The sequence below is a fragment of the Plecotus auritus genome (assembly GCF_963455305.1).
Source record: "Plecotus auritus genome assembly, chromosome: 5".
Lineage (NCBI taxonomy): Eukaryota > Metazoa > Chordata > Mammalia > Chiroptera > Vespertilionidae > Plecotus > Plecotus auritus.
This window is the reverse complement of record NC_137776.1, coordinates 32,551,697-32,576,332: the sequence shown is the minus strand read 5'-3', so window position 1 is coordinate 32,576,332 and position 24,636 is coordinate 32,551,697. Positions and strand designations below refer to the sequence as shown.

Sequence of the window (24,636 nt, the reverse complement as noted above, 5' to 3'; positions counted from 1 at the left end):
AACCCCGTGGACCCAGGCTCATACAGGGGGAGTCTGGACTGTCAGGTAGAGAGAAAGGCACCGGGAGACTCGGAGACCCGGGGGAGACCTAGGGGAGCCCCGGCGGGCAGGAGTCTGGGTGGCGCGCGCGCCAGTGTGCACAAAGGCTGCGGAGGTTGCCACAGGCTTTCCCTAGTGGAAGGGAGTCAGAAGTTCCTGACTGCACTGAGCCCCAGTTCTGACTGCACTGAACCCCAGTTCCAGGCGTGCCCCTGGGGACACACGTTCTTGTGGGGGGAATCTGGACTCTCGGGCGGAGACTCGGGAGCCGGGGAAGGCAGAGATCTGGAGGCGCACGCGTGCCAGTGCGCACAAAGGCTGCGGAGGTTGCCACAGGCTTTCCCTAGTGGAAGGGAGTCAGAAGTACCTGACTGCACTGAGCCCCAGTTCTGACTGCACTGAACCCCAGTTCCAGGCGTGCCCCTGGGGACACACACTCTTGTGGGGGGAATCTGGACTCTCGGGCGGAGACTCGGGAGCCGGGGAAGGCAGAGGTCTCGAGGCGCGTGCGTGCGCAAGGGCAAGGCTGACTGGAAGCCAAGACTGTCTGCTCCGCCCTGAGACTCCACCCCATCCAAGCTGAGCACAGAGGCTATTGCAATTTGGCAAGTCTAATCCTATAAGGCTGTCTCCAGCACCGAACTTCTCCCAGCGTAGACACAGCTGATCCTTACAGCCAACTGGCCTGGAGGTCAATTCCTCCCAGTGATACCAACAACAATCAAGACTTAACTACAACAAGGCTGTACACACAGTCCACAAAGGGGTGCACCAAGAGTATCCACCTCAGGTTAACTGGGGAGGCCGACCCACTGGGCCATATAGGAAACCTAGCACACAAATCTACCCTACCAACTCAGGGAAGCAATGAAAATGTGGCGTCAAAGAAACAGATCACAAACGAAAGAAATGGAGGAAAACAAATGACTGGATATAGAATTCAAAACCACGGTTATAAGGCTTTTCAAGAATATCCTAGAAAAGGCCGATAAATATAATGAGACCCTCGAAGATATGAAAAAGGACCAACTAGAAATTAAACATACACTGACTGAAATAAAAAATATTATACAGAGACCCAACAACAGACTAGAGGAACACAAGAATCAAGTCAAAGAATTGAAATACAAAGAAGCAAAAAACACTCAACCGAAAAAGCAAAAAGAAAAAAGAATCCAAAAAGTTGAAGATAGTGTAAGAAGCCTCTGGGACAACTTCAAGCGTACCAACATCAGAATTATGGGGGTGCCAGAAGAAGAGAGAGAGCAAAATACTGAAAACCTATTTGAAGAAATAATGACTGAAAACTTCCCCCACCTGGTGAAAGAAATAGACTTACAAGTCCAGGAAGTGCACAGAACCCCAAACAAAAGGAATCCAAAGAGGACCACACCAAGACACATCATAATTAAAATGCCAAGAGCAAAAGACAAAGAGAGAATCTTAAAAGCAGCAAGAGAAAAAGTTAATTACCTACAAGGGAGCACCCATACGATTGTCAGCTGATTTCTCAACAGAAACTATGCAGGCCAGATGGGAGTGGCAAGAAATATTCAAAGTGATGAATAGCAAGAACCTACAACCAAGATTACTCTACCCAGCAAAGCTATCATTCAGAATTGAAGGGCAGATAAAGAGCTTCACAGATAAGAAAAAGCTAAAGGAGTTCATCACCACCAAACCAGTATTATATGAAATGCTGAAAGGTATTCTTAAAGAAGAGGAAGAAGGAAAAAGTAAAGAGAAAAATTATGAACAACAAATACATATCTATCAACAAGTGAACCTAAAAATCAAGTGAATTAAAAACCTGAGGAACAGAATAATCTGGTGAATATAATAGAATCAGGGGCATAGAAAGGGAGTGGACTGATAATTCTCAGGGGGAAAGGGTTATGGGGGGGTGTTCAGGAAGAGACTGGACAAAAATCATACACCTATGGATGAGGACAGTGGGGGGGAGGTAAGGGCAGAAGGTGGGGTGGGAACCGGGTAGAGGGGAGCTATGGGGGGAAAAAGGAGAAACAATTGTAATAATCTGAATAAAGATTTATTTTAAAAAAAATTAAAAAAAAAAGAACTTATTGTACATTGTTAGTCCTACCCCTCCAAAGAGAGAGAGGAGAGAAATTGAACCAACAATCAATTTAAAGAAAATATAGAAGACCAACATACACATATTATACATAGGGTTGCAATCAGCAAAACCCATACTGTGGGAAACAATAGTAATGATAACTTGGTTTCTTCAACAAACTGCAAGGAGTGCAGAAGAAAAGAGAAAGGGGCAAGAAAAGTCAAAAGATGGAGAGATACCTATAAAATAATTTAAAAAAAATACACCAAGTCTTTAATTTTATTAGACGTTCTTTCAGTCATTTTAAATAATTCTGACACTCCTTAAATCTTAGCTTTTCTATATAAAGTTATCTCTTAGATAATATTATCCTTGGGAAACCCTCTGTGTCCCCACTGATTACTAGTGGAAATGGGCTTCTTGTGATGTCATGAGGAAAGGAATTTGGCTGAGACTAACACAGGAGAATGAGTGGCATTTATTTGAGTGGAATCAAACGCGAGGTTCCAAGGTCTCCTCTCCCTCTGCCCGCCATGGAAGAAGTGTTGCTGTGTCTTTAGCAGAGCTAGGATTAATGCCATTTGTTCAAAGTTTCTGTTCCATTTTTGCGCAATCCAATCAAGCATCAGGCTAGCTCAGCCGTGGGCAAACTACGGCCCGCGGGCCGGATCCGGCCCGTTTGGCTGTTCTATCCGGCCCGCGGAGCCGAAAGAGCGGAGGGTTCTCTTGCTCTCCCCTCGGCTCCTTTACTTTGAATTTATATTAGTTCACACAAATACTCCATCCATGCTTTTGTTCCGGCCCTCCGGTCCAGTTTAAGAACCCATTGTGGCCCTCGAGTCAAAAAGTTTGCCCACCCCTGGGCTAGCTTCACTTGTGTTCCCAGCTGCAGTCCATCAGTCCATTGCATGTGGGGTCTATATGGCCATGGGCCATGTGACTTCTAGGAACACAGGCGAATGCAAGGAAGCAGGAGGCCTTGTTGAATGAGCTAATCTTAGCTCTACAATGTCTGTATTATAATTACCAATATACTAGAGGCCCAGTGCACGAAACGCGTGCACTGGTGTGTGTGTGTGGGGGTGCCCTCAGCCCGGCCTGCACCCCCTTGCAGTACAGGACCCCTTGCTCCTTACCACTTGCCTGCTCATTGTTCCTTAGCGTTGCTGTGGAGGCGGGAGAGGCTCCTGCCACCACTGTTGCACTTACCAGCCGTGAGCCCGGCTTCTGGCTGAGCGGTGCTCCCCCTGTGGGATCGCACTGACCACCAGGGGGCAGCTCCTGCATTGAGTGTCTGCCCCCTGGTTGTCAGTGTGCACCACAGCGACCAGTCGTTCTGGTTGTTGCGCCGTAACGGTCACTTAGGCTTTTATTATATAGACTAGAGGCCCGATGCATGTAATTCATGCAAGAGTAGGTCTTCCTTCCCTCGGCTGCCGGCACTGGCTTCCCTCTGGCACCTGGGACCCAGGCTTCCCTCTGCCCGCTGGCAGGCACCCGGGACCCAGGCTTCCCTTCAGCTGCCGGGACCTGGGCTTCCCTCCAACCCGGGACCTGGGCTTCCCTCCGACTGCCGGCAGGCATCCTGGACCCGGGCTTCCCTCGCAGCCCCGGCTTTGTCCGGAAGGTTGTCCCGTCTAATTAGCATATTATGCTTTTATTATTATAGATTTGTTTGTATCACCATAAGCTTGTCAATTACATAAGGGTAGAAAATGTTTACCTTGTTCATCTCCACAAGCAAATGGAACTCAACGAATACTTCACAAATGAATGAATATGTAAAGGACAAAATGTGCACATTGTTAAAAATTCCTTAATGGTTGGTGTTTTGAGAGGTAAAAAATATCCTTGGCTGAGATTTCAGTTGTCCTCCTAGGCCTATAAAAGATATTAGACTGTCTTTTTAAGTCAAAGATAGAATTTGTTCAATAAATTAAAAAGGCATCAGGGATAAAATTCAGTTATTTTAGAAAAAATGCACCAATTAAATTTTTTAGTTATTGTTAAATTAAGAGTCTAATCTCACCTTTAAGCTACTTTAATTAGATTTTATCTGGAGTTCTAGGAAAATGAGAAATTCTACACAAATGAAGTTTCCACATATTTGAAATGTTATTCGGCCTTTAAGAATGGTACTTTATATCACTTTGAAAGGAAATATTTTTAAAAATGCATGTCACAGCCCGGCCTGTGTGCTCAGCAGTTGAGCATCGACCCATGAACCAGGAGGTCACCAGTTTGATTCCTGGTCAGAGCACATGCCTGGGGTTTTGGGCTTGATCCCCAGTAGGGGGCGTACATGAGGCAGCCAAATCGATGATTCTCTCTTATCATTGATGTTTCTCTCTCTCCCTCTTCCTTCCTCTCTCTGAAACAAATAAAAATATATTAAAAATAAATAAAATGCATGTCTCATATTCCTGCTATAAAAAAAAGCTGAATAAAGATGATTTAACCTTTCCTTTCAAGTGTGGGAATCACCACTATGACATCAATTATTATATCACATATAGTTCTAGAAGGCTGAGTAATATGAGAGCTATAAGTCTCTATTCTGAGTAGATCTACACCATTATACTTTTTAATTCCTGTTTTTTCAGTTGACCCTGTTTGCCGTTATTAAAGTGCTTGTCCAATTTTTAATTTGTTATTCTCCTCTGCACTTGGCAGGGAAACATGTGTATTAAAACTGTCTCAAGAGTGAATTTATCACTGAACATTCTTTTGTAATATTTAGATTTACCACCATGTGCAAATGTTATTTTCATTAAAGAGGAAAAGAGATAGTTTTTGTGAGTGTGTGCATACAGCAAAAAGATCTGGAGTAGGAACTTACAAACTACCTTCTATCTAATAGGAATGACGTTTTAGAGCACAATTTAGTTATTTGCCAACTGAGATATTTATCTATCCTTTTATTTATTTCTTTATTATTTTGCTTTCTTTGATTCTCAACTATGCTTCTAATAATTTGAGGTTGCCAAATAAGTGGTTGTTATAACTAGTTATGCTCCTTAGCCATTAAACTAATTAAAAAATTTAAGAATAATTTACCAATTTTAAGTACTTTCAGTTAAGATTCCTTTAAAAAAGTGAGTGAATGTGTGTGGGAGGTGTTAGTATTCACAAAGTATAATAATAATAATAATGGTATTTTATAATATACAGAATACTTATAAAAATTTTATCTATAGCCCTAACCGGTTTGGCTCAGTGGATAGAGCGTCGGCCTGCGCGCGGACTGAAAGGTCCCAGGTTCGATGCCGGTCAAGGGCATGTACCTTGGTTGCGGGCACATCCCCAGTAGGGGGTGTGCAGAAGGCAGCTGATCGATGTTTCTCTCTCATCGATGTTTCTAACTCTCTATCCCTCTCCCTTCCTCTCTGTAAAAAATCAATAAAATATATTTTTAAAAAAAATTTTACCTATAAACACAAATTAATGTTTACTTCATACATGTCTTTTCACTGAATACAATGGTGCTGCTATTTTCAATATGATGTCATTTGTTTTGCCAACCTCTATCTACCTGTGTAAGCACAGAGGCTAAAATGTAATTTCATAATAAAACACTATTTAATAAATATTTCCATATTCCTAAAAATAAATTCTGGCACACTAAATCCATCTGATTGTTCTTGAGTATTATTTTATTTGTTTTTACCTCAAATTCTTAGCAAATATTTTTTCTAAAATACTGAATTTTGAGTTTTAAAAAAGCAGCAAATATTGAATAAAATCTAAAGTGCTCAGTAGAACTGAAATGAACCAAGGATTTTCCAGTAACTACCACACAAGCTAAGAAATATAATTTGAAACAGTAAAAGGGTATACTATAAGTACTATCAGTAATCGAAGTAATTAAATAATTTTAAAATACAAGTGATCTATGATGATCTTTTAAAAAGGAAACTGAGAATGCTGAAGTTCTAGTACTAAGCTAGTGTTATGGTTGAGAAAACTTAGATAACATAGCTGCTAAGATTTTTATATCCATTTTCTGAAATAAAGCAGAAATATATTTCCATTACATATCATATACTTTCCCCAAGATATCTGTGAAAAAACAAAACAAAACAACTGCCAATGAACCAACTCTCAAATTCAGAGGCCATCTGTTTAACAATAAGCAATGAAAAAGTTTCTGCTAAAACCTATGATACATGTAGAATCCAGGCCTTCCTGTGCTTTTCTATATAAGGCTGCAACCAGAGCAAATTATGTTCCACAGCAAAGGCATAAAAAGCTGGGTAAGAATCTTGTTTCACAGCTAGAAATTAGAACTCTAGAAATTGCTATAAGGCTCACAGGGCAGACTCTTCTCTTCACAGAATGAAAGCTCTACAATCTCTAGATTGTGTCTTATTTTTTCTCAAATGGGAAAAACAGCCCAGGGTTAATCCACAACAAATCTATCTTAAGCTAAAACGACAGGGTTTATTATAATTCCCCAAATATTAAAGAGAGCTCTTAAGAATATAACTTGAATAAGGGTCATGAACTGGTTCAACATATTTCATTGGTGATTTTATGAATTATAACGAATGCTGCTACTCTCTAAAAACGAATATATCAAAGAGGAAATAACCTCCTTGGCATGCTTACAGCTATACAACACATTAGTTTCATTATTTTCAAGTGCCAGTGCTGGAGGCTCAGAATAAGTCAACGGGAGGAGGACTTCAGTCACAACAGCAAGCAGGTCTACTGAGCAGATAATGGAAACGAGCAAATAAGAGGTAAGTTTTTAATAAATAATAATAGTTAATATATTTTTCTTCAAAAATTGTGCTACTGTAATCTTTCATTTCTATTTAGTAGTTTAAAAACCAAAATGAAAAATTTACCCATGTTAAATGGAAAATTTTTAATATGGGATCTGTAGATTTTATGAATAAATGTTTTAATCTTCCTCTTAGCTTCCCCTCCTTTCCAAGGAAACTGAGAAAGTTAAGAAAAAAAAAATTACTATTTAAAACATAAAAAAACTGGTTCAAATTTGGCAGAAAGTGATAAATTTGGAAAAAAATATCTGTTGCAGAAACATGCTTTCTTTACAAGATGAAATTACTAAAACAATTATTTGGATCCTAGTAATACCTGTATTTTTTCCCCCTTCTCTCAAACTAAAGAAGTCCTAAAATGCTTTATGGAAACAGCATTTATATCAGTATTAAGATAAGCCTTGTCCGAAAAATAAAAAATTCAAATAAAAATTTCTAGCTGGTAAAAAATTTACACTTTAGGTGGGCTGAGAGTGTTTCTAGGTGTGTGGCTAGTGTATACCAAAAAGTTCAATTCAGAACTATTTAGTACTTTGATGTTTCTATTCTTCTGTACATATTTTAAGGTAAAGTTAACTCGTTTTTTATTTTAACCATTGAAGTATCAGGAACATGTTTGTGGAAACTGGCTGCACTGTCACAAATGCACAAGAGACCTATTTGAAGGGTAAGGCTATAAGTTCAAGTGTTATTCTGTTTTTTGAAAGTAAATAAAATAATGCAATCCACATATTTTATACCTAGGGAAAACTTCCAGACATTCCAATTCTAACACAACTCTACCACAACAGAAGAAAAAAAAAGAGAAACTAATACAGTATTTTTTTACAGCTATCGTTTTCTTTCACTTAAACCTTCTGAAATCTGAGCCTCTGCAGAATACTAAACTTGGGCTTTACCTACAGACATGGACAGATGCATGTGTGCTCTATTTTAGAGAACTTGAAATTGTTCTGAAAGGAAGGAATCAACCTTGGCTTCAAGTATTTGGCATGGGAAGAATGCCTTAAAAAAGCAGATGACCAGTTTATCTACTGACCATGCTGACCATTGTCTGGAATCCGATCAAATCACAGAAAAACAGCGAATGGCTTTCTCTTATAGAACATCTGAACAAAGCACAATTCCTGAGCTCATTTTGCAGAGCTCATTTGATCACTTAATCTCTTCTAACTGGTCTGGATTACAGACAGAATCGATACCAGAGGAAATGAAACAGATTGGTGAGCAACAGGGAAACAAGCCACGCTGGGCAGCTCTTCTGATAATCATGGTGATAATACCTACAATTGGTGGAAACATCCTTGTTATTCTGGCTGTTTCACTGGAGAAAAAGCTGCAGTATGCTACCAATTATTTTCTAATGTCCCTAGCAGTGGCTGATTTGCTGGTTGGATTATTTGTGATGCCAATTGCCCTCTTGACAATAATGTTTGGTAAGTATTTTACTTTGTTCCTGCCATCAAATCAAAGAACTATGATATACTATACTAGTAAAGAATGAATACTTACTTAATCTTTAAAGGTGGACCTTGACTATTAAAACATATAGTGAGTAAACAGTTTGTTTTTAATAATTTTCTAATTAGTTTTATTTATTTATTAAACCATTTTTTATTTTTCAATTATAGTTGACATATTATATTAGTTTCAGGTTTTATGGTAGTTTTAAAAAGCAAAAATAATTTTTTGGAAATAATTCTACTCCCTCCTTAGCCTAATAAAATAATTTGAAGTCATCTAGCAATATTCACTGATTCTGCATACATTACCAAAAAATTATAGTGAAGGACATATACTTCAACTTTCCCATTATTAATGCTTTTTTACTTGACAAAGCCATAGCTAGGACACTTCTGTAACAGTTATGTACTGGGTTAATTATTAATGATAAGATCTTTGAATCACTAAATTTTAATTTAAATCACCACTTAAAATGAGAATTATTCTAAAATTTCTTGTTGTATCTTTTTATAGTTTGTATAATTTAGACTCAAACACAATTCTTACACATGTGTCATGTTTAAGAAAAAATTATGTTTAGTTGCTGAAGGAAATGGTCTGGCTCAGAGTGTCCCAATAGATGACCCATGTGTTTAATTTTTATGATTTCTGACCATTCATGTCCTTGATACATATGTAAGAGGAAATCAAACCTCTAAGTTATTAAAGTAAGTGACCAGCACCTGACATGTAGTCTGACACTGACATTTAGTTTGTTATAATAAAAAGATATTAAAATGATGTAAGTAGTTTCTGATTCATGTCTATCATCTTTAGTTATAGACTTTGAGTAAACACAAATAATTCTGCTGATGAATTATGAGGACTCCTAAGAATCAATATTAAGAGGGTATTTAACTTATTCAATGCTTGGTGTAAATTGGTATTCCCTTCATTAAGTGCTTAAGAAAAATGATTATTTGTAAGAGTATAGGGCTTCTTGGAATTATGCTTATATGGCAAAGACAAAAATATTTCAGGTTATAGAAGTAAAATTTATTTAACTACAATTATATTAGGAGGTGAAGAAAAACTGCCATTCAAAATATTATATCCAGGTTGAAACGTTACATTTTTATACTTATAGAAAAGAAATCTAAAATTAAGCACTTGATCCCCCAAATATAACCGAATGGTGATGGGCTGAAACTTCCCATTTTAAGCCAATATTTACACAGGCTTTAATTTCTGTGGCAGAGCAATCAGTGAATAAGTTCTGCTGCTTTAATAGGTTCTCTAATCATTCATACTATCTACTTATCTATCCTCCTCCCTTTTATAAATTCATTATCTTTTGAATAATCTAGTGCTACATGTAACCATGAAAAATAATTAAGAAATCTTACTCTAAAAGAGAACCTAAACAATTTTGATTCTCAATAAAATTGAAAAGAAATACAGTAAATGAGGATTATATAGGAACATTTATGCATATTTAGTAAAGATTGTACAGTCAGGTACTGGATTCCAGCTCTTATCTCCATATACATAATAGTAGCCTAATATGTAAAATCATACTCCTTAAGCTGTGCTTTGCTAGGCATACAGAAAATGTTAAAATGTTCACCTCCTACTACCATAAAATTTAATTGGTAAGTTAAATAAATGAGATTGAACAAGTTATGTAGAAGCAAATTTTAACCTTAATATACTGAGTCCATAAACATCAAACATGTACTATATATAAAATATCGTGGTAGATACTTATAAATTATCAGCTAAATAGTTAAGGAATCTGAAAAGGCAAAGCTCCACAGTATTAAAGTGAGGTGGCAAACGAAACACAAGAACAGATAAGAGAGGTAATTCCATGTATTCCACGGGAATAGGTATCCAGCAGCTGAAAACTAAGGGTATATTATTTAAAGTTTTGGGGCCCAAGATATTCTTAGCAAGAAAAGTTAGCAGGAAATCCAACATATTTTAACATATGTAGAACATCTTTCTATTTATGTCCTAAATAATATATGTATTTTTAACTACATTACATTCTTTCAAGTATAGGGTATCCCCCCAAAATGTATACACACACTGTGAATAATTATAAAGGCAGTGTTTATTAAAATATATTTCATTTTCAAAACTAAGCTATTAGCTATTAAAGTGTATATACATTTTTGGGAGGACAACCTGCATTAGTTAATTTTAAATTACAAAATAAAATCTTTCATAGCCCCAAACACTTTTACTATCAGTAATCAAGCTGTATAGTAGAGTTAGATTTTTTTTTAATGATTTAATCCAAGCACTTAACCACTATTTAAAACATTATTGCATTAATTCATTACTGAAAACACTGTATTTCTATGTGAAAGTGTATGAAGAAAATGCATGCTGCCCTCTTTAAAGCTTCAAAACAATGCATTCAAAAATTGGAAATTGCACATATTATAAGACTTCAAATATTAAGAAATTTTGACAGCCCTTTACATGCTAATAATTAGTAAGACTTCCTAAATTAATGCATTTATAAGGATTTCTAACTTTAAATGGAAGAAACAGATTTTGTATATTTTCTTTCATTACAGAGAGAATCCTCAGAATGTCTGCAAGTCTGTACAAACAAAAGTATCTCTAGTTCTATACACATAAAAAGTTAACTACCACTATGATGATGAGTGATTTTAGTTATCTCAGGGAAATTCAATTAAAGTAACAAAGAAACTTTATATTAGCTCATATTTTAATAAAATTAAATTTTAAAACGAGGAGCCCTAACAGGTTTGGCTCAGTGGATAGAGCGTCGGCCTGCGGACTCAAGGGTCCCAGGTTCGATTCCGGTCAAGGGCACGTACCTTGGTTGCGGGCACATACCCAGTAGGGAGTGTGCAGGAGGCAGCTGATCGATGTTTCTCTCTCATCGATGTTTCTAACTCTCTATCCCTCTCCCTTCCTCTCTGTAAAATATCAATAAAATATATATATATATATATATTTTAAATATATTTTATTAATTTTTTACAGAGAGGAAGAGAGAGGAGAGGAATAGAGAGCTAGAAACATCGATGAAAGAGAAACATCGATCAGCTGCCTCCTGCACACCCCCTACTGGGGATGTGCCCGCAACCAAGGTACGTGCCCTTGACTGGAATCGAACCTGGGACCTTTCAGTCCGCAGGCCGACGCTCTATCCACTGAGCCAAACCGGTTTCGGCCAATAAAATATATTTTTAAAAAATATTTTAAAAAGAGGAGAGCACTGCCCTAACTGGTTTGGCTCAGTGGATAGAGCGTCGGCCTGCAGACTAAAGGGTCCCAGGTTCGATTCCGGTGAAGAGCATGTACCTTGGTTGTGGGCACATCCCCAATAGGAGGTGTGCAGGAGGCAGTTGATTGATGTTGCTCTCTCATCAATGTTTCTAACTCTCTATTCCTCTCCCTTCCTCTCTGTAAAAAAATCAATAAAATATATATATATATTTTTAAAAGAGGAGCACTGAATTTTAAAAAGTGGCTCTTATACTATACTGAGGAATATTTTATTCTACCAATGATTTATATAATACTTGATTATATATTGTTTGAATTTTTATTTTACCAAGATTATGACTCCTGGCATAACATGGTTTTTCAAATGAGTTGTGCTCTGTCAACTTTTCTGTCACTTGTTCCTCTCTGGCCTTAACACCTCTATTATGCAGTTCTATTTTTCTTTTCTTTTTTTTTTACTGTCTTGCCAATACATTCCTAAAATCCAGGATCACAAATTAGTAACTTACAGCATAAGTCCTGAAAATGCCTACATCAGAAATAATTAGGTAGGACACAAAGGAAAACAGAACATCATTTGCCAATATAAAGAAGGATGTTCACAGTTTAAGAATTTCTCTAAACGTTTCCTTTTCTCATTAAATAAATATTTACAGCATTGGTCATTATTGGTTTATTTATAACTTAAATTTTAACCCATGTCTCATGATCTGCAAGTTAAATATTATCTGTGGTACAGTTGAAAGAGGATGTATAAAATGGCTAAAGGATTGCGGGGGGGGGGGGGGGGTCTAGGGGGCGGGGTGGCGCGGAGGGAGGGAAGGCGGTGTTTCAAGAAAGACACCCAGGCTTTGAATCCTGGTCTCCTATGTTGGCTTACGTAAGTCACTTAACATATCAGAGTCCAATAACCTTATATGTAATATTGGTTTGCTAAATCTTACATTGCAGGTGTCTTGTGAAATTGTCAAATAGGACCTAGGACATTATAGGCACTAATAATTGGCAAGTATTATCAGTATAGTATGCAAAAGGGTTTATATCCTTAAATATATCATTTAGTTTAGATGTGTGTCTAAACAGAGAGGAAACAGATGTATACTAGTAAAATAAAAAAAATCAGTTATAAATTTATGTAATAAAATGCTGCTCTATCCAATTATTAAATGAGGGAGCAAAGCAATTAAAGGCACTTCTTTTTGGAAAGTGGAAAACTTAAAAACCAAGGAAAAAATTTCATAGGTATTAAATCACTTGAAACATTTTAAGCACTATTACATCAGACATCTAACCCCAGAATATTTCATATGCTCAAATGTAGTGGAAAAACAACAAATACAAAACAGAAGCTTCATAATAAAAATTAAAGCACTTATCTATGTCTCCCTTTTTTGGAAAGTAAAGATGGAAACATAAAAATTTCTGAGATTAAAAAAATGTATACTTGAAAACTATGTCTTTTTTGAATTTGTCCTGCTCTAATCTGCTCATGAACTATTTACCTTTGTGAACTCTACAGCACAGCCTTCTAGGGGAAAGGCTTTAGAAATAAATATGTATGTAGTCTTTTAAATCCTCCAAAGGGAACTATCTTATGGCCCAGACTTATTGCAGGCTCGATCGCTGGGCATGGTCGGGGTGTGTGCAGGAGGCAACCAATTGATGTGTCTCTCTCACGTCGATGTTTCTCTCTCTGTGTCTCTCCCCATCCTTTCCACTCTCTAAAAATCAATGGAAAAATATCCTCGGGTGAGGATTAACAAAACAAAAAAAATAATAAAAAAGAAACACAAAAAATGATTGTTTTTTGCAAAAACAAACAAAAAAACAAGCATGGCAATGAATATAGGTTGGGTGTCTTTGCCATTTATATATAAAATAAATTCAACTTTAGTAAAAGGCACATTTTCATTACAAATGAAAAGTTAAACAGTTAAACATGTTCTCATACCCTTTTTTTGAAGTACAGTTTTAAGTTCAATTGGATGGAGGCAGGAGATAAACATACTGATTTTATACTGATGATATGGGTTATTGTTTCTAAGTAGGAGTGTTTTAATGTCTCAGCTAGTTGGCTAGTTTCTGTCAAACAATAGTAGTACATTTATTGAGTGCTTTCTCTATGCCGGACATTGTTTTAAACATTTTACATTTATTATTGCATTTAATCCTCAAAGCAACCCTATAAAAATTATCATCATCATCCCTGCTTTATGAGAGGACATAAAAATAAATAAATAAATAACAAAGACATAATTTGAACCCAGGAGAACTAACTCTAGAATTCACACTCTTAATATCTATTAAACTACTTCCTCAAATGAAATGAGAAATTATTTCAACCAAAAATGTCATATCCAACATACAGCCAACATTTATATTTTAAATCACTCTTAACAAGAGGACCATAGAATTTTCTCTAGGGACAAAGGCAGGACACCCAGTGTTTTTTAAAAGTTTTATTTCATATTAAATGATACAGAATAGCTGGGTCTTAACCAATATGTGTATAAATTCTTGAGATACTGCCAGACCTCTTTTCTGAGGAAAGTATTAGACCTATGCATATGACATTGTTGAACCTTGTCTGGGAGACAAATAGAAATGTATCTAACTGAATGGCAATTCCACCACCCGTTTGGCATGGTTGTATCTAAAGCATACAAGTCCTCATTTTAGACAACAAAACACCTGTGCTACTAATATTTTTTTGAATGTTTATGAAAATTTATTTGAGCCAAAGAGAGGATACATCTGGAAGCAAGATCTCAAAAGATGGAGATAAATACTTCCTATGCTACGAATATTTTAGATAAATAATGAGCTGCCTATAACCTAAGACTCATCTAAGACTTGTTTTGCTTCTATAATTATCAATTTGTAATTAGTTCAGGCACTCATAGAAATGCAATTATTCAAACCTTATTGAAATTAAATTCTTCTTTAAATTTATTTGAAAGTGGGTGGGGGAAAGAGGTACACAATGAGATATTTTTCAGAGAAAAGTTGTGTGCTTTCTTTTTACAGGACAACAAATGCTATATAATTTAAATGTTTTCCATCTTCTGTTGTTTTTATGAAAAAGACAAATTTAGACCCCAGAGTAGCAGTGATTTTTTTTTATAATATGTTTTCACTGATTTTTAGAGGGGAAGGGAGAGGGATAGAAACATCATTGATCAGCTGCCCTCCACTCGCCTTCCTACTGGGGATGGAGCCTGAAACTTAGGCATGTGCCCTGAATGACAAATCCTTCCTGGGCCAACACTCAACCTCTGAGCCATACTGGTCAAGCAGGGTAGCAGTAATTTAGTTCAACTATCTGATAACTTATTTCCCATAGACTGACTCTTAGAAATACCTTTCTTTCTTTTTATGTAAATCTGCAACTGTTCCATTTTAAATAAGTTCTCATGGAACTAAGCTGGACACAATACATTACAAGAAATATATGAAATTATAAATTGTTAAAACAAAATTGAAACTCCCAATAAAAACAACACAGTTTTGGAATAGTTAACCTATCTTACCATATCAACTGAATCTTTTATAGTTATTCTGAATAGTAAGAAACCTTTCTTACCCTGAGCCTATGAAATTCATACTAACTGAAAAGATAATTTTAGAATGAAAGCATATGAACTAGAAAAAGTCCTTTTATAACAGTGGTTCTCAACCTTTCGAATGCCGCGACCCTTTAATACAGTTCCTCATGTTGTGGTGACCCCCAACCATAAAATTATTTTCGTTGCTACTTCATAACTGTAATTTTGCTACTGTTACGAATCGTAATGTAAATATCTGTGTTTTCCGATGGTCTTAGGCGACCCCGCTAGCAGTTCTCAATCGGAAAACACAAGGTATTTACATTACGATTCATAACAGTAGCAAAATTACAGTTATGAAGTAGCAACGAAAGTAATTTTATGGTTGGGGGTCACCACAACATGAGAAACTGTATTAAAGGGTCACGGCATTAGAAAGGTTGAGAACCACTGCTTTATAAACTAAGAATGTCTAGAATTGTTTTTAATTTGTATAAATTCTTAGATTACCTGAATCCATTTAGGCAATTAGATAAACCTTTTTTTCTTTTTTCTTTGTATAAAATATTTCTATTAATATAGTCATCTATTTTATGTTAGTTTCATAAAATGTCTATTCACTAGTATTTCATGAAACTTGGAATCATAAAGCTTAATCCTAACGATCCATTTCCCTTAATCGTAAATCTCATAGTCTCTCTCTTTTCTTTTCTTTTTTTTTGTTTTTGTTAAACCTCACCCGAGGATATTTTTTCCATTGATTTTTAGAGAGAGTAGAAGGGATGGGGAGAGACAGAGAAAGAAAATCAATGTAGAGATATAGCACGCATCCCAGGACTGAAATCAAGCCTGCAACCAAGGTACGGGTGCCCTTGACCAGAACTGAATCAGAACCCTTCAGGTCCACGGGCCAATGCTCTAACCAATAAGCCAAACCGACTAGGGCAGTCTCTTTCCTTTTCAAAGAAAATTCTCTTCCATGCCTCAATATTTCTACATTTATCAATAAGAAAGCATTGAATCAACAAAATTATAGCAATCTGAACTGACTTTAATACCTATTACCTGTTCCAAAACTGGAGTTATAAAATAAATTCATTGGAAAATGAGGCTAACAAGGCTTCATAGGTTTAATTAAATTAGCACTAAAGAACTTTCCCTCTTAGCCCACAATGAGGAATATGTGGATCAGATAATATAATTCCAAAGACATGTTCTTTTTATATGAGAGTTCTTTGTGGCTTCCCATTCATGGCTACTAGATTTACGATTAAAATTTTCCAGATCTTAATTTTAAAAAATATAACCCATAATTAGAATAGCTAAATAGGCAAGTTTAAAAATTATTAGCAACCCATTGAAAAGAACTTGTATGCATATATGTATAAACCATGGATAGGCAACAGTGCAGGGAAGGCCTGGAAAGGGGGTGGAAGTGAGGTGGAGCGGATCAATGGGGAAAAAAAGAGCAAGCATTTGTAATACTTTCAACAATAAAGATAAAATTTAAAATAATAACAATAAAAATAAATAAAGCCTAAGATACATTAATTACCTGCCTTTTACAATCCTTAACTATGATCAATATCTGTGGATACAGCTCCAGACTTGAGCATTTTTCTATTTCCTACTCAGTCCTAAATCTAGAACTTCAGGATAGTTCAGAATATAGATCACTTTAAGTAGTTTACACTGCAAAACTTTTTAAAAAAATATATTTTATTGATTTTTTTACAGAGGGAGAGGGGTAGAGAATTAGAAACATCGATGAGAGGAAAACATCGATCAGCTGCCTCCCGCACACCCCCTACTGGGGATGTGCCTGCAACCAAGGTACATGCCCCTGACCGGAATCGAACCTGGGACTCTTCAGTCCACAGGCAGACGCTCTATCCACTGAGACAAACCGGTCAGGGCATACACTGCAAAACTCTTAATCATACGTGACTCTGTTCACTCTACTTAGACTACTGGTTTGCTTAAGCTCAGGTCAAACATTGCTACCTTTGACTGCCTATGGTCTTTTCCCACTAATTAACAGAACATCTGAATAAGACAGCTAAAAGGGAGAAAATTTAATTGATTCTTTCTACACACAAATATTTCTGCAGGTTTCCCATAAGTTCCTTTCTGAGTGCCTAGCCTACATTAACAAATATAAAGCCAGACACAACCTTCCCCAGGAAGTCTTCGAACGCAGTGTTTCTTAAACATTAATTGCATACATATCACCCTGATATCTTGTTCAACTGCAGAGTCTGATTCAAGTGTTTGGGATGAGGCCTAAGAACTTGCAGTTTTAACAAGTTCCCCGGTTATGCTGATCCTTGCAGATCTTAAGAGCACACTTAGAGCAGCAAGGCTTGAAAGAATACTTTCAAGTTTTGATAATTAAATGATCCCTCTCATATTCAGAGACTTAACTGTACCTGAATTCACTCATCTGCAAAATCAGTGATATAATCTCTAAGGTCCCTTCCAGCTCAGTGACTCTATAATTTATTATCTTCATCCCTTATCCCCACCCCCAATTCAGTGAAGTAGGAATGATATGGTAATAGTAATTTACTTAAGAATATGAATTACTCCTTCCACCTGATGCTTTAATACTTTTTTTAAAGAAGCTGCTGAACATGGAAACAAATACCACGCAATAATTTACCCTTTCTGAACAAAAATTCATACTGATTTTGTTATTATGTTCCTAAGAAGAAACATGTTAATATGTTGACCTGGCTACCTTTCTGTGAAGTATCCAAATATTTTTTTCACTGAAATCCTACTTGATTCTTGAAAAAAACAAATAAATTCAAGTCTATAAAACTTCTTTCTCTAAATTATGTTCTCTCTCTCTTTTTTTGTTGGTCTAGGATGCTAATCTCTCTCCACTCCTAGGCTTCTTGAGTTTAAACAGTTTACAATAAAAAGGCCGGTTGGTGCTCTGAAATCCTGAGAAGTTATCTTTGTCCTCCTTCAATTATCCCAATCATCTTATGCCGGTCAAAGTTAGATACACTTGCAAAACCCAGGAAAAGTAGTTTATATTTTGTCAGCGGACATAGGACAAGCTGTAAAAATGATTTATGTAATCCTTACCTGAAGATGTTTATTACTGATTTTATAAAGAGAGGAAAGGGACGGGAGGGAGAGAGGGGGAGATGCAGAGGGAGAGAGAGAGGCAGCAATGTGAGAGAACATAGATTGGCTGCCTCATGCATGTCCCCTATCAGGGATTGAGTCCATAACCTGGGCATTTGCCCAGTCTAGGAATTGAACTGACAACCTTTTGGTGCACAGGATGACACCCAACCAACTGAGACACACAGGCCAGTGTAAAATACATTTTAGTTTGAAACTACAAATCTGTATGTAGTGGGTATATGCATAATACATAATGTAGAAAATCTCTTATGTATGGATACTTGTATAAGTAAATTTATTGGAAAGCTATGTAGAATACTGAATACCATATCCAAAACCTTAGTTTTTAAAAAAGTTTATATTTCTTAAATGCTTAAGACTGTATGAGGTATATGGTGTTTTTTTTAAAAAAATAAGAGTTTGTTAAATTAAGTACTATGTCTAATCATGAGATTTTGTTTAAACGAAAAGTTTGTATCACTTATTTCATCTCCGTAACTTGAAGTGAATGATGGGACTAGAAAGGATAATAATTCACTTTTCCTCAGCATAACCTGAAGCCATTTCTTTTACAAACTTTATTTAAGAGCCATTTCTGTCAAAAAGAAAACTCAAATAATTTCACCAAATGAGTTTGCTATACAAGGTTCATGTTGCTAGTTAATGCTAGAAGTGAGCCCAAATCCCAGGTATCACTGAGAATTTCATTCTAATACTCTTTTTTTTTTTGCCACATTATATTGCTTCCTCCATATAGTAAGAGGTTTTCTTCTTTTATAACAGCAGCTTAAAAATAAAATTTTATTTGAATAGCAAGGTCAAGTTCCAGGTACAACATCCTGTAAATTTTTTTAAAATCACAAAAGGATAGACAAAACAGCAAAGGTCACAATAATGCTACACACTGATTTAGAAAAGGGTTTTAATTATAAGAACAAAAAATATATTTAGAAGGTACCATCTGCAGAAATATATTTTTAAAATTATTGATTCCATTATCTGAAGTTAAACATTATCTTGCAGTTTGATATTAAATTTCAGGTAAACAAAAAAAAGGTCAAAAAAATATGTAGCACTTTGAAGAAAAACTGCAGATTGAAGGTTGTCATTTTGCTGAAGAAATGTTTTTGTTTTGTTTTTCTTTCTTTCAGAGGCTATGTGGCCCCTCCCCTTTGTTCTATGTCCTGCCTGGTTATTTCTTGATGTTCTTTTTTCTACTGCATCCATTATGCATCTCTGTGCCATTTCAGTGGATCGTTATATAGCCATCAAAAAGCCAATCCAGGCTAATCAGTATAACTCACGAGCTACAGCATTCATCAAGATTACAGCGGTGTGGTTAATTTCAATAGGTATGTTGGAAATGTCAGGGTGCAGGGTGGTATATATAGCCTTTGGTTCCATTTAGCTAGAATTCCAGGCCTGGTGGGCCACGAAATTCAGCACAAAAAAGTCAAGGCAGCTTACTGACACATCTACACAAGCTCCTATGCCATTACATTAATCATACAGCTCCTAAACCATACTATCAGCAAAAAGTATAAAAAAGCAGAAAAGTTCATGTCCTCAGAAAGAACCATTTCCATGTTTACTGATATATCAACCTGTTTTGATTTTGACATGCAGGAAGAGTAAGTCTAAAAACAGTTTTCATATTTGTTAACAGATCACTAAGGTCTAGGTAGCATACAGAATCCCAAAATATTAAAATAACAACAAAAAAGCATCTTAAATCACATCTAAGAAGATAAATAGAAAAAAAACAACAGTCCAAGTATTTTGTATACAGGTATCAAAGATCATAAATTCATCTTGGAAGCAAATATGTGTACATACTAAAGGCAGTAAACGTCTAAGTGTTTTGAATATGTTTAATTAGAAGTTTTAAGAAAGATACAAATGATGTTCAGAAATGATTTATAAAGAAATCATATTTCTTCTAAATTGTTTTATGCCTCTATGCCCATCTTTAATAGCTGCTATAATATAGTATCTTAGCATAAAGTACAGCATAAATAACTCAAACCTCTTATAAGTTAATATCAGAAAAACAAATTCACAACAATTACTATGATCATTCAAGTCTTCATGGTATAAAACATTCAAAGAGGAAAGAAAAAAAAAAATCAAGAGACCTAGCATCTAAAAGGAAAGCAAGAAAAGATGTGACTTCTCTCTAATCAGAATAAGAACACTGGGGCAAAAAAGCAAGACACTGAAATTAAACCTTTATATTCCTGAAATGACATCAAGGCCAAACCCCTTAAAAAGCCTAGAGGTAAAAGTAAGGAGTGTTACTTCTCTGGCTTGGGAAGAAAGTAGGGTCAAAGTCAAGTCTATCCAGAATGGAGAGATTTGCAAACAGTTTGGAGGGCAGAGCCTGACTGATAGAGCAGGAGAGGCTCCCCAAAAGGAAGCTAGGGAAAAGGCATGGAAGATAACAGGTGACAATTACCAATATTTACAGTGGAGAGGAGGAAACCTAAAGTAGTTCACTTCAAAAGACCCACATCTTTTGGGGTAGAGTGGGAAGAATAGGCAAAGGCAGGAAGAAAATAGGAAAAATGAATTCTTAAGAATTAAAACATTTGAAACTGTAAAATATGGTCAAGCCAATATATAAACAGTCTGTTGGTAGATGTGATGCCTCAATTAAGGCTGGATAACATGAACTTATAAACTGATCAAAAATTTATTGAGCATCTATGATGTGCTAGGTAGGTACTAAGACTACAAAGATGAGTAAGAAAAAGGATCTTTGCCCGGCCAGTGTGGCTCAGTGGTTTAGCGTTGACCCATGAACCAAGAGGTTACTGGTTCAGTTCCGGGTCAGGGCACATGCCCAGGTTTTGGGCTCAATCCCCAGTAGGGGCATGCAATGTTTCTCTCGCATTGATGTTTCTATCTCTCTATCCCTCTGCCTTCCTCTCTCTCTCAAATCAATTAAAAAAAAAAAAAGATTAAAAGAAAAAGAAAAAGAATCTTTACATTCAAGGAAGATACAGAAATAAATTAGGCTAATACAAAGATATAAGTATGCAGGAAAAAAAAAGAATTAAAAGACCCCAGATTTATGGCTTTGGAAGGAATCTTACAAATCTCTTTCCTTTTATATATGAGAAAAAATCCTAGAGGTTTAAATGGTTGGCTTAAGGATTCTTACAGCTTTTCAGCACCAAGGCCAAGATCAATGCTCTTTTCATTTCATCATACTTTGTCTTGTAGAACCAATGACAATTTAGTAACTTTGTAAAAGAAAAGCTGATGATGGGGTTAGTTCGGTTTTTAAATTCTGCAAAGTACTAAAAAAGCTCACTTTCTTCTTCTGGATTTATGATTATCCAAGGTAACACTTGGCAATAGTAAGATATTAAAGGAGAATAAGAAAGGAAGGGTTTAAAACGTACCAGTGGAAACGTTTGTATTGGCCAACAAGCTGGCTGAGAAGGTAATGTGAACCTTGATAAGGTTAATGGAATGTGAAAATAGAGAAGGATGGACCAGAGGTCAAGATAACAGTAAACAGAAGTTCTACAGCAATGAAGATTAGAAGGGCAAGAAAGGGAAATATCAGAGTTCATAATTTTAGATAAGGGATAATTTTAAGTGGATTTTAAAAAGGCTTCAGAAGTGCAAACAACAATAATAATTACAGTTGAGAAGTTCAAGAACATAAAATTAAGGTGTAAGGGTCACCAATGGGATAAAGTCATGGGAGATGTTAGCAATGGAACAGTGGAGAGGAAGACTATAACAAGGAGCTATCAAGCAAGATAACAAATGTCCAGGAGGTTGGTAGATAAATGGAGAATAGAGTGGTATAAGTCAATTAAATAGACTTTAAAAGGGAAATGTTTTTTGGAAAGAACAGTGGAATGATTATCTGGAAGTAAGACAGTAGAGCAGGGTTCAGCCAACTTTTTCTGTAAAGGGCAAAATAGTAAATATTTTGGGCTTGCAGGCTCTTGTCACAACTATTCAACTCTGCAGCAGAACAAAAGCAGCCATAGAAATACGTTAACCATGAATACGGCTATGGTCCAATAAAATTTTATTTACAAAAACAGAAGGCAGGCCAGATTTAGCCCTCAAGTTGTATTTTGCTGACCCCTAGTGTAGAATAGTTAAGTATACAGAATCCTCTTCTGGTGGTGGTCCTGCAGAAAAGTAGAAAAAGCAGTGGCCTCCACTGGAAAGGGTTTGAGGAAAGATATTCTTGTCAAGGGCTCTTTAGCTACCATAAAAAGACTGTGCAGATAAAGGAGTACTTTTAGATTCATAAAACAACACAAGGATTCTAGAGGTTTCTAAAGATTAATTCAGACTTTAAAAAAAATATCTGCTCTTTCAAAGGGAAAAGATCCAGGCTAACCCTTGTGTTACTTGTCTTCCTAATAAACTACTCCACCAAGCAAAATAATATTTAACTATTTATAGTATTTAAAGTATTAGAAAATTAGCATGAGGTACATTTCTTTCATATTTATTAGAGGAATTCAATCCTAAATTTCATGATTCACATAGTCTCAAAATTTTAAGTAGCATTTTTTAAAAACAATGAACCCCTTAGTTTTCCCTAAGAAGGAAAAGGTTAAAAGACATTCACAAACATCAAAAGATAAAACTATCTGTTAAAAGAAACCATGTAATGTCAAGATAATAGATATTGATTCAGAATTAAGATGTTGCATGAACATACTCTGAAGTCTCTTAGAACAATTAACTACATTGAATAAGATAAAAGCAGAGTCTCTTGAATACCTTTTCCTTAAGCTGGGATAGATCAACAAACAAAAATAGATAATGAGAAGTGGAGAGTAAATGAAGATATTCTCTACTATTCTATGAATATATTATATCTTTAGGGAAGCCCTAATTATAAACCTGATATCACTAGCCAATGTCTGTTTAAAAAATAGCAAATTTGCTTACTTAGGTTCTATTTTTCAAATCTTCCCTTGATTAAGTGCTTTGACAAATTCTGTATTGCGGGTACCAGGAATTACAATATACTAACCACAAAAAGCCACTAAAATAAACTCTAAGAGGACCTAATCTAAGAATCAAAAGTCATAAAATTAATTTATCTTGTTTCCTCTTTCTTAGGCATTGCTGTTCCAGTTCCTATTAAAGGGATAGAAACTGATGTGGGTAATCCAAATAACATCACTTGTGAACTGACAAAAGATCGTTTTGGCAATTTCATGCTCTTTGGCTCACTGGCTTCCTTTTTTATACCTCTGGCGATCATGATTGTCACCTACTTTCTCACTATCCATGCTTTAAAAAAGAAAGCTTACTTGGTCAGAAACAAGCCACCTCAACGCCTAACATGGCTGACTGTGTCCACAGTTTTCCAAAGGGACGAAACACCTTGTTCCTCACCTGAAAAAGTGGCAATGCTGGATGGTTCTCACAAGGACAAAACTCTGCCCAACTCAAGCCATGATATACTTATGCGAAGAATGTCCACAGCTGGAAAAAAGTCACTGCAGACCATTTCCAATGAACAGAGAGCCTCAAAGGTTCTAGGGATTGTGTTTTTCCTCTTTTTGCTTATGTGGTGCCCCTTTTTTATTACAAACATAACTTTAGTTTTATGTGATTCCTGCAACCAGACTACTCTTAAAATGCTCCTGGAGATATTTGTGTGGATAGGCTACGTTTCCTCAGGCGTGAATCCTTTAGTCTATACCCTCTTCAACAAGACATTTCGGGATGCATTTGGCCGATACATCATCTGCAATTACCGGGCCATAAAATCAGTAAAAACTCTTAGAAAATGCTCCAGTAATATCTTTCGGAATCCAATGGCAGAGAACTCTAAGTTTTTCATAAAACATGGCATACGAAATGGGATTAATCCTGCCATGTACCAAAGCCCAATGAGGATCCGAAGTTCAACCATTCAGTCTTCTTCAATCATTCTACTAGATACACTTCTTCTCACCGAAAATGAAGGTGACAAAACTGAAGAGCAAGTCAGTTATGTATAAAAGAAATGACACAGTTTACATTTAATATAATGATGAGTAGGATGACGAAGCAGATATGAATGTACCAAGAATTATATAAAAAACTTAACTCATGTATCATATCATCTCTTTAAACTAAGAGTTATGTGTTAAGAGTATCCAATTTTCTTTATTTGAACACAATTACTCCATGAAAAAAAATCATTTTGTACAGCTGCAAATTAAAATAATCCAGCACTCTGGTTAAATGTTGAGGTATTCAAATGAAATAAAATTAGGTAAATCAATACAACTCAGGCTTAAAAATGTCTTCATAAGAATTTCTTTAGTTCCTGCTTGTATGCAAAGCTGTGCTACAA

At 36.0% G+C, this 24,636-nt stretch overlaps 2 protein-coding genes across 2 annotated transcripts in view; one reads left to right on the top strand and one right to left on the bottom strand.

Annotated features, from left to right (window-relative positions):
* PSMD1 (proteasome 26S subunit, non-ATPase 1) overlaps positions 1–24,636 on the bottom strand; it is a 94,204-nt gene that overhangs the window by 31,876 nt on the left and 37,692 nt on the right. The gene's annotated exons all lie outside the window — the stretch shown is intronic.
* On the top strand, positions 7,976–24,298 carry HTR2B (5-hydroxytryptamine receptor 2B; the record flags this gene model as incomplete). Its single annotated transcript, XM_080668743.1, has 3 exons — positions 7,976–8,339; positions 19,454–19,654; positions 23,409–24,298. Exons 1-3 carry the CDS (start codon positions 7,991–7,993, stop codon positions 24,296–24,298), a joined length of 1,440 nt encoding a protein of 479 aa, XP_080524869.1. The 5' UTR covers positions 7,976–7,990.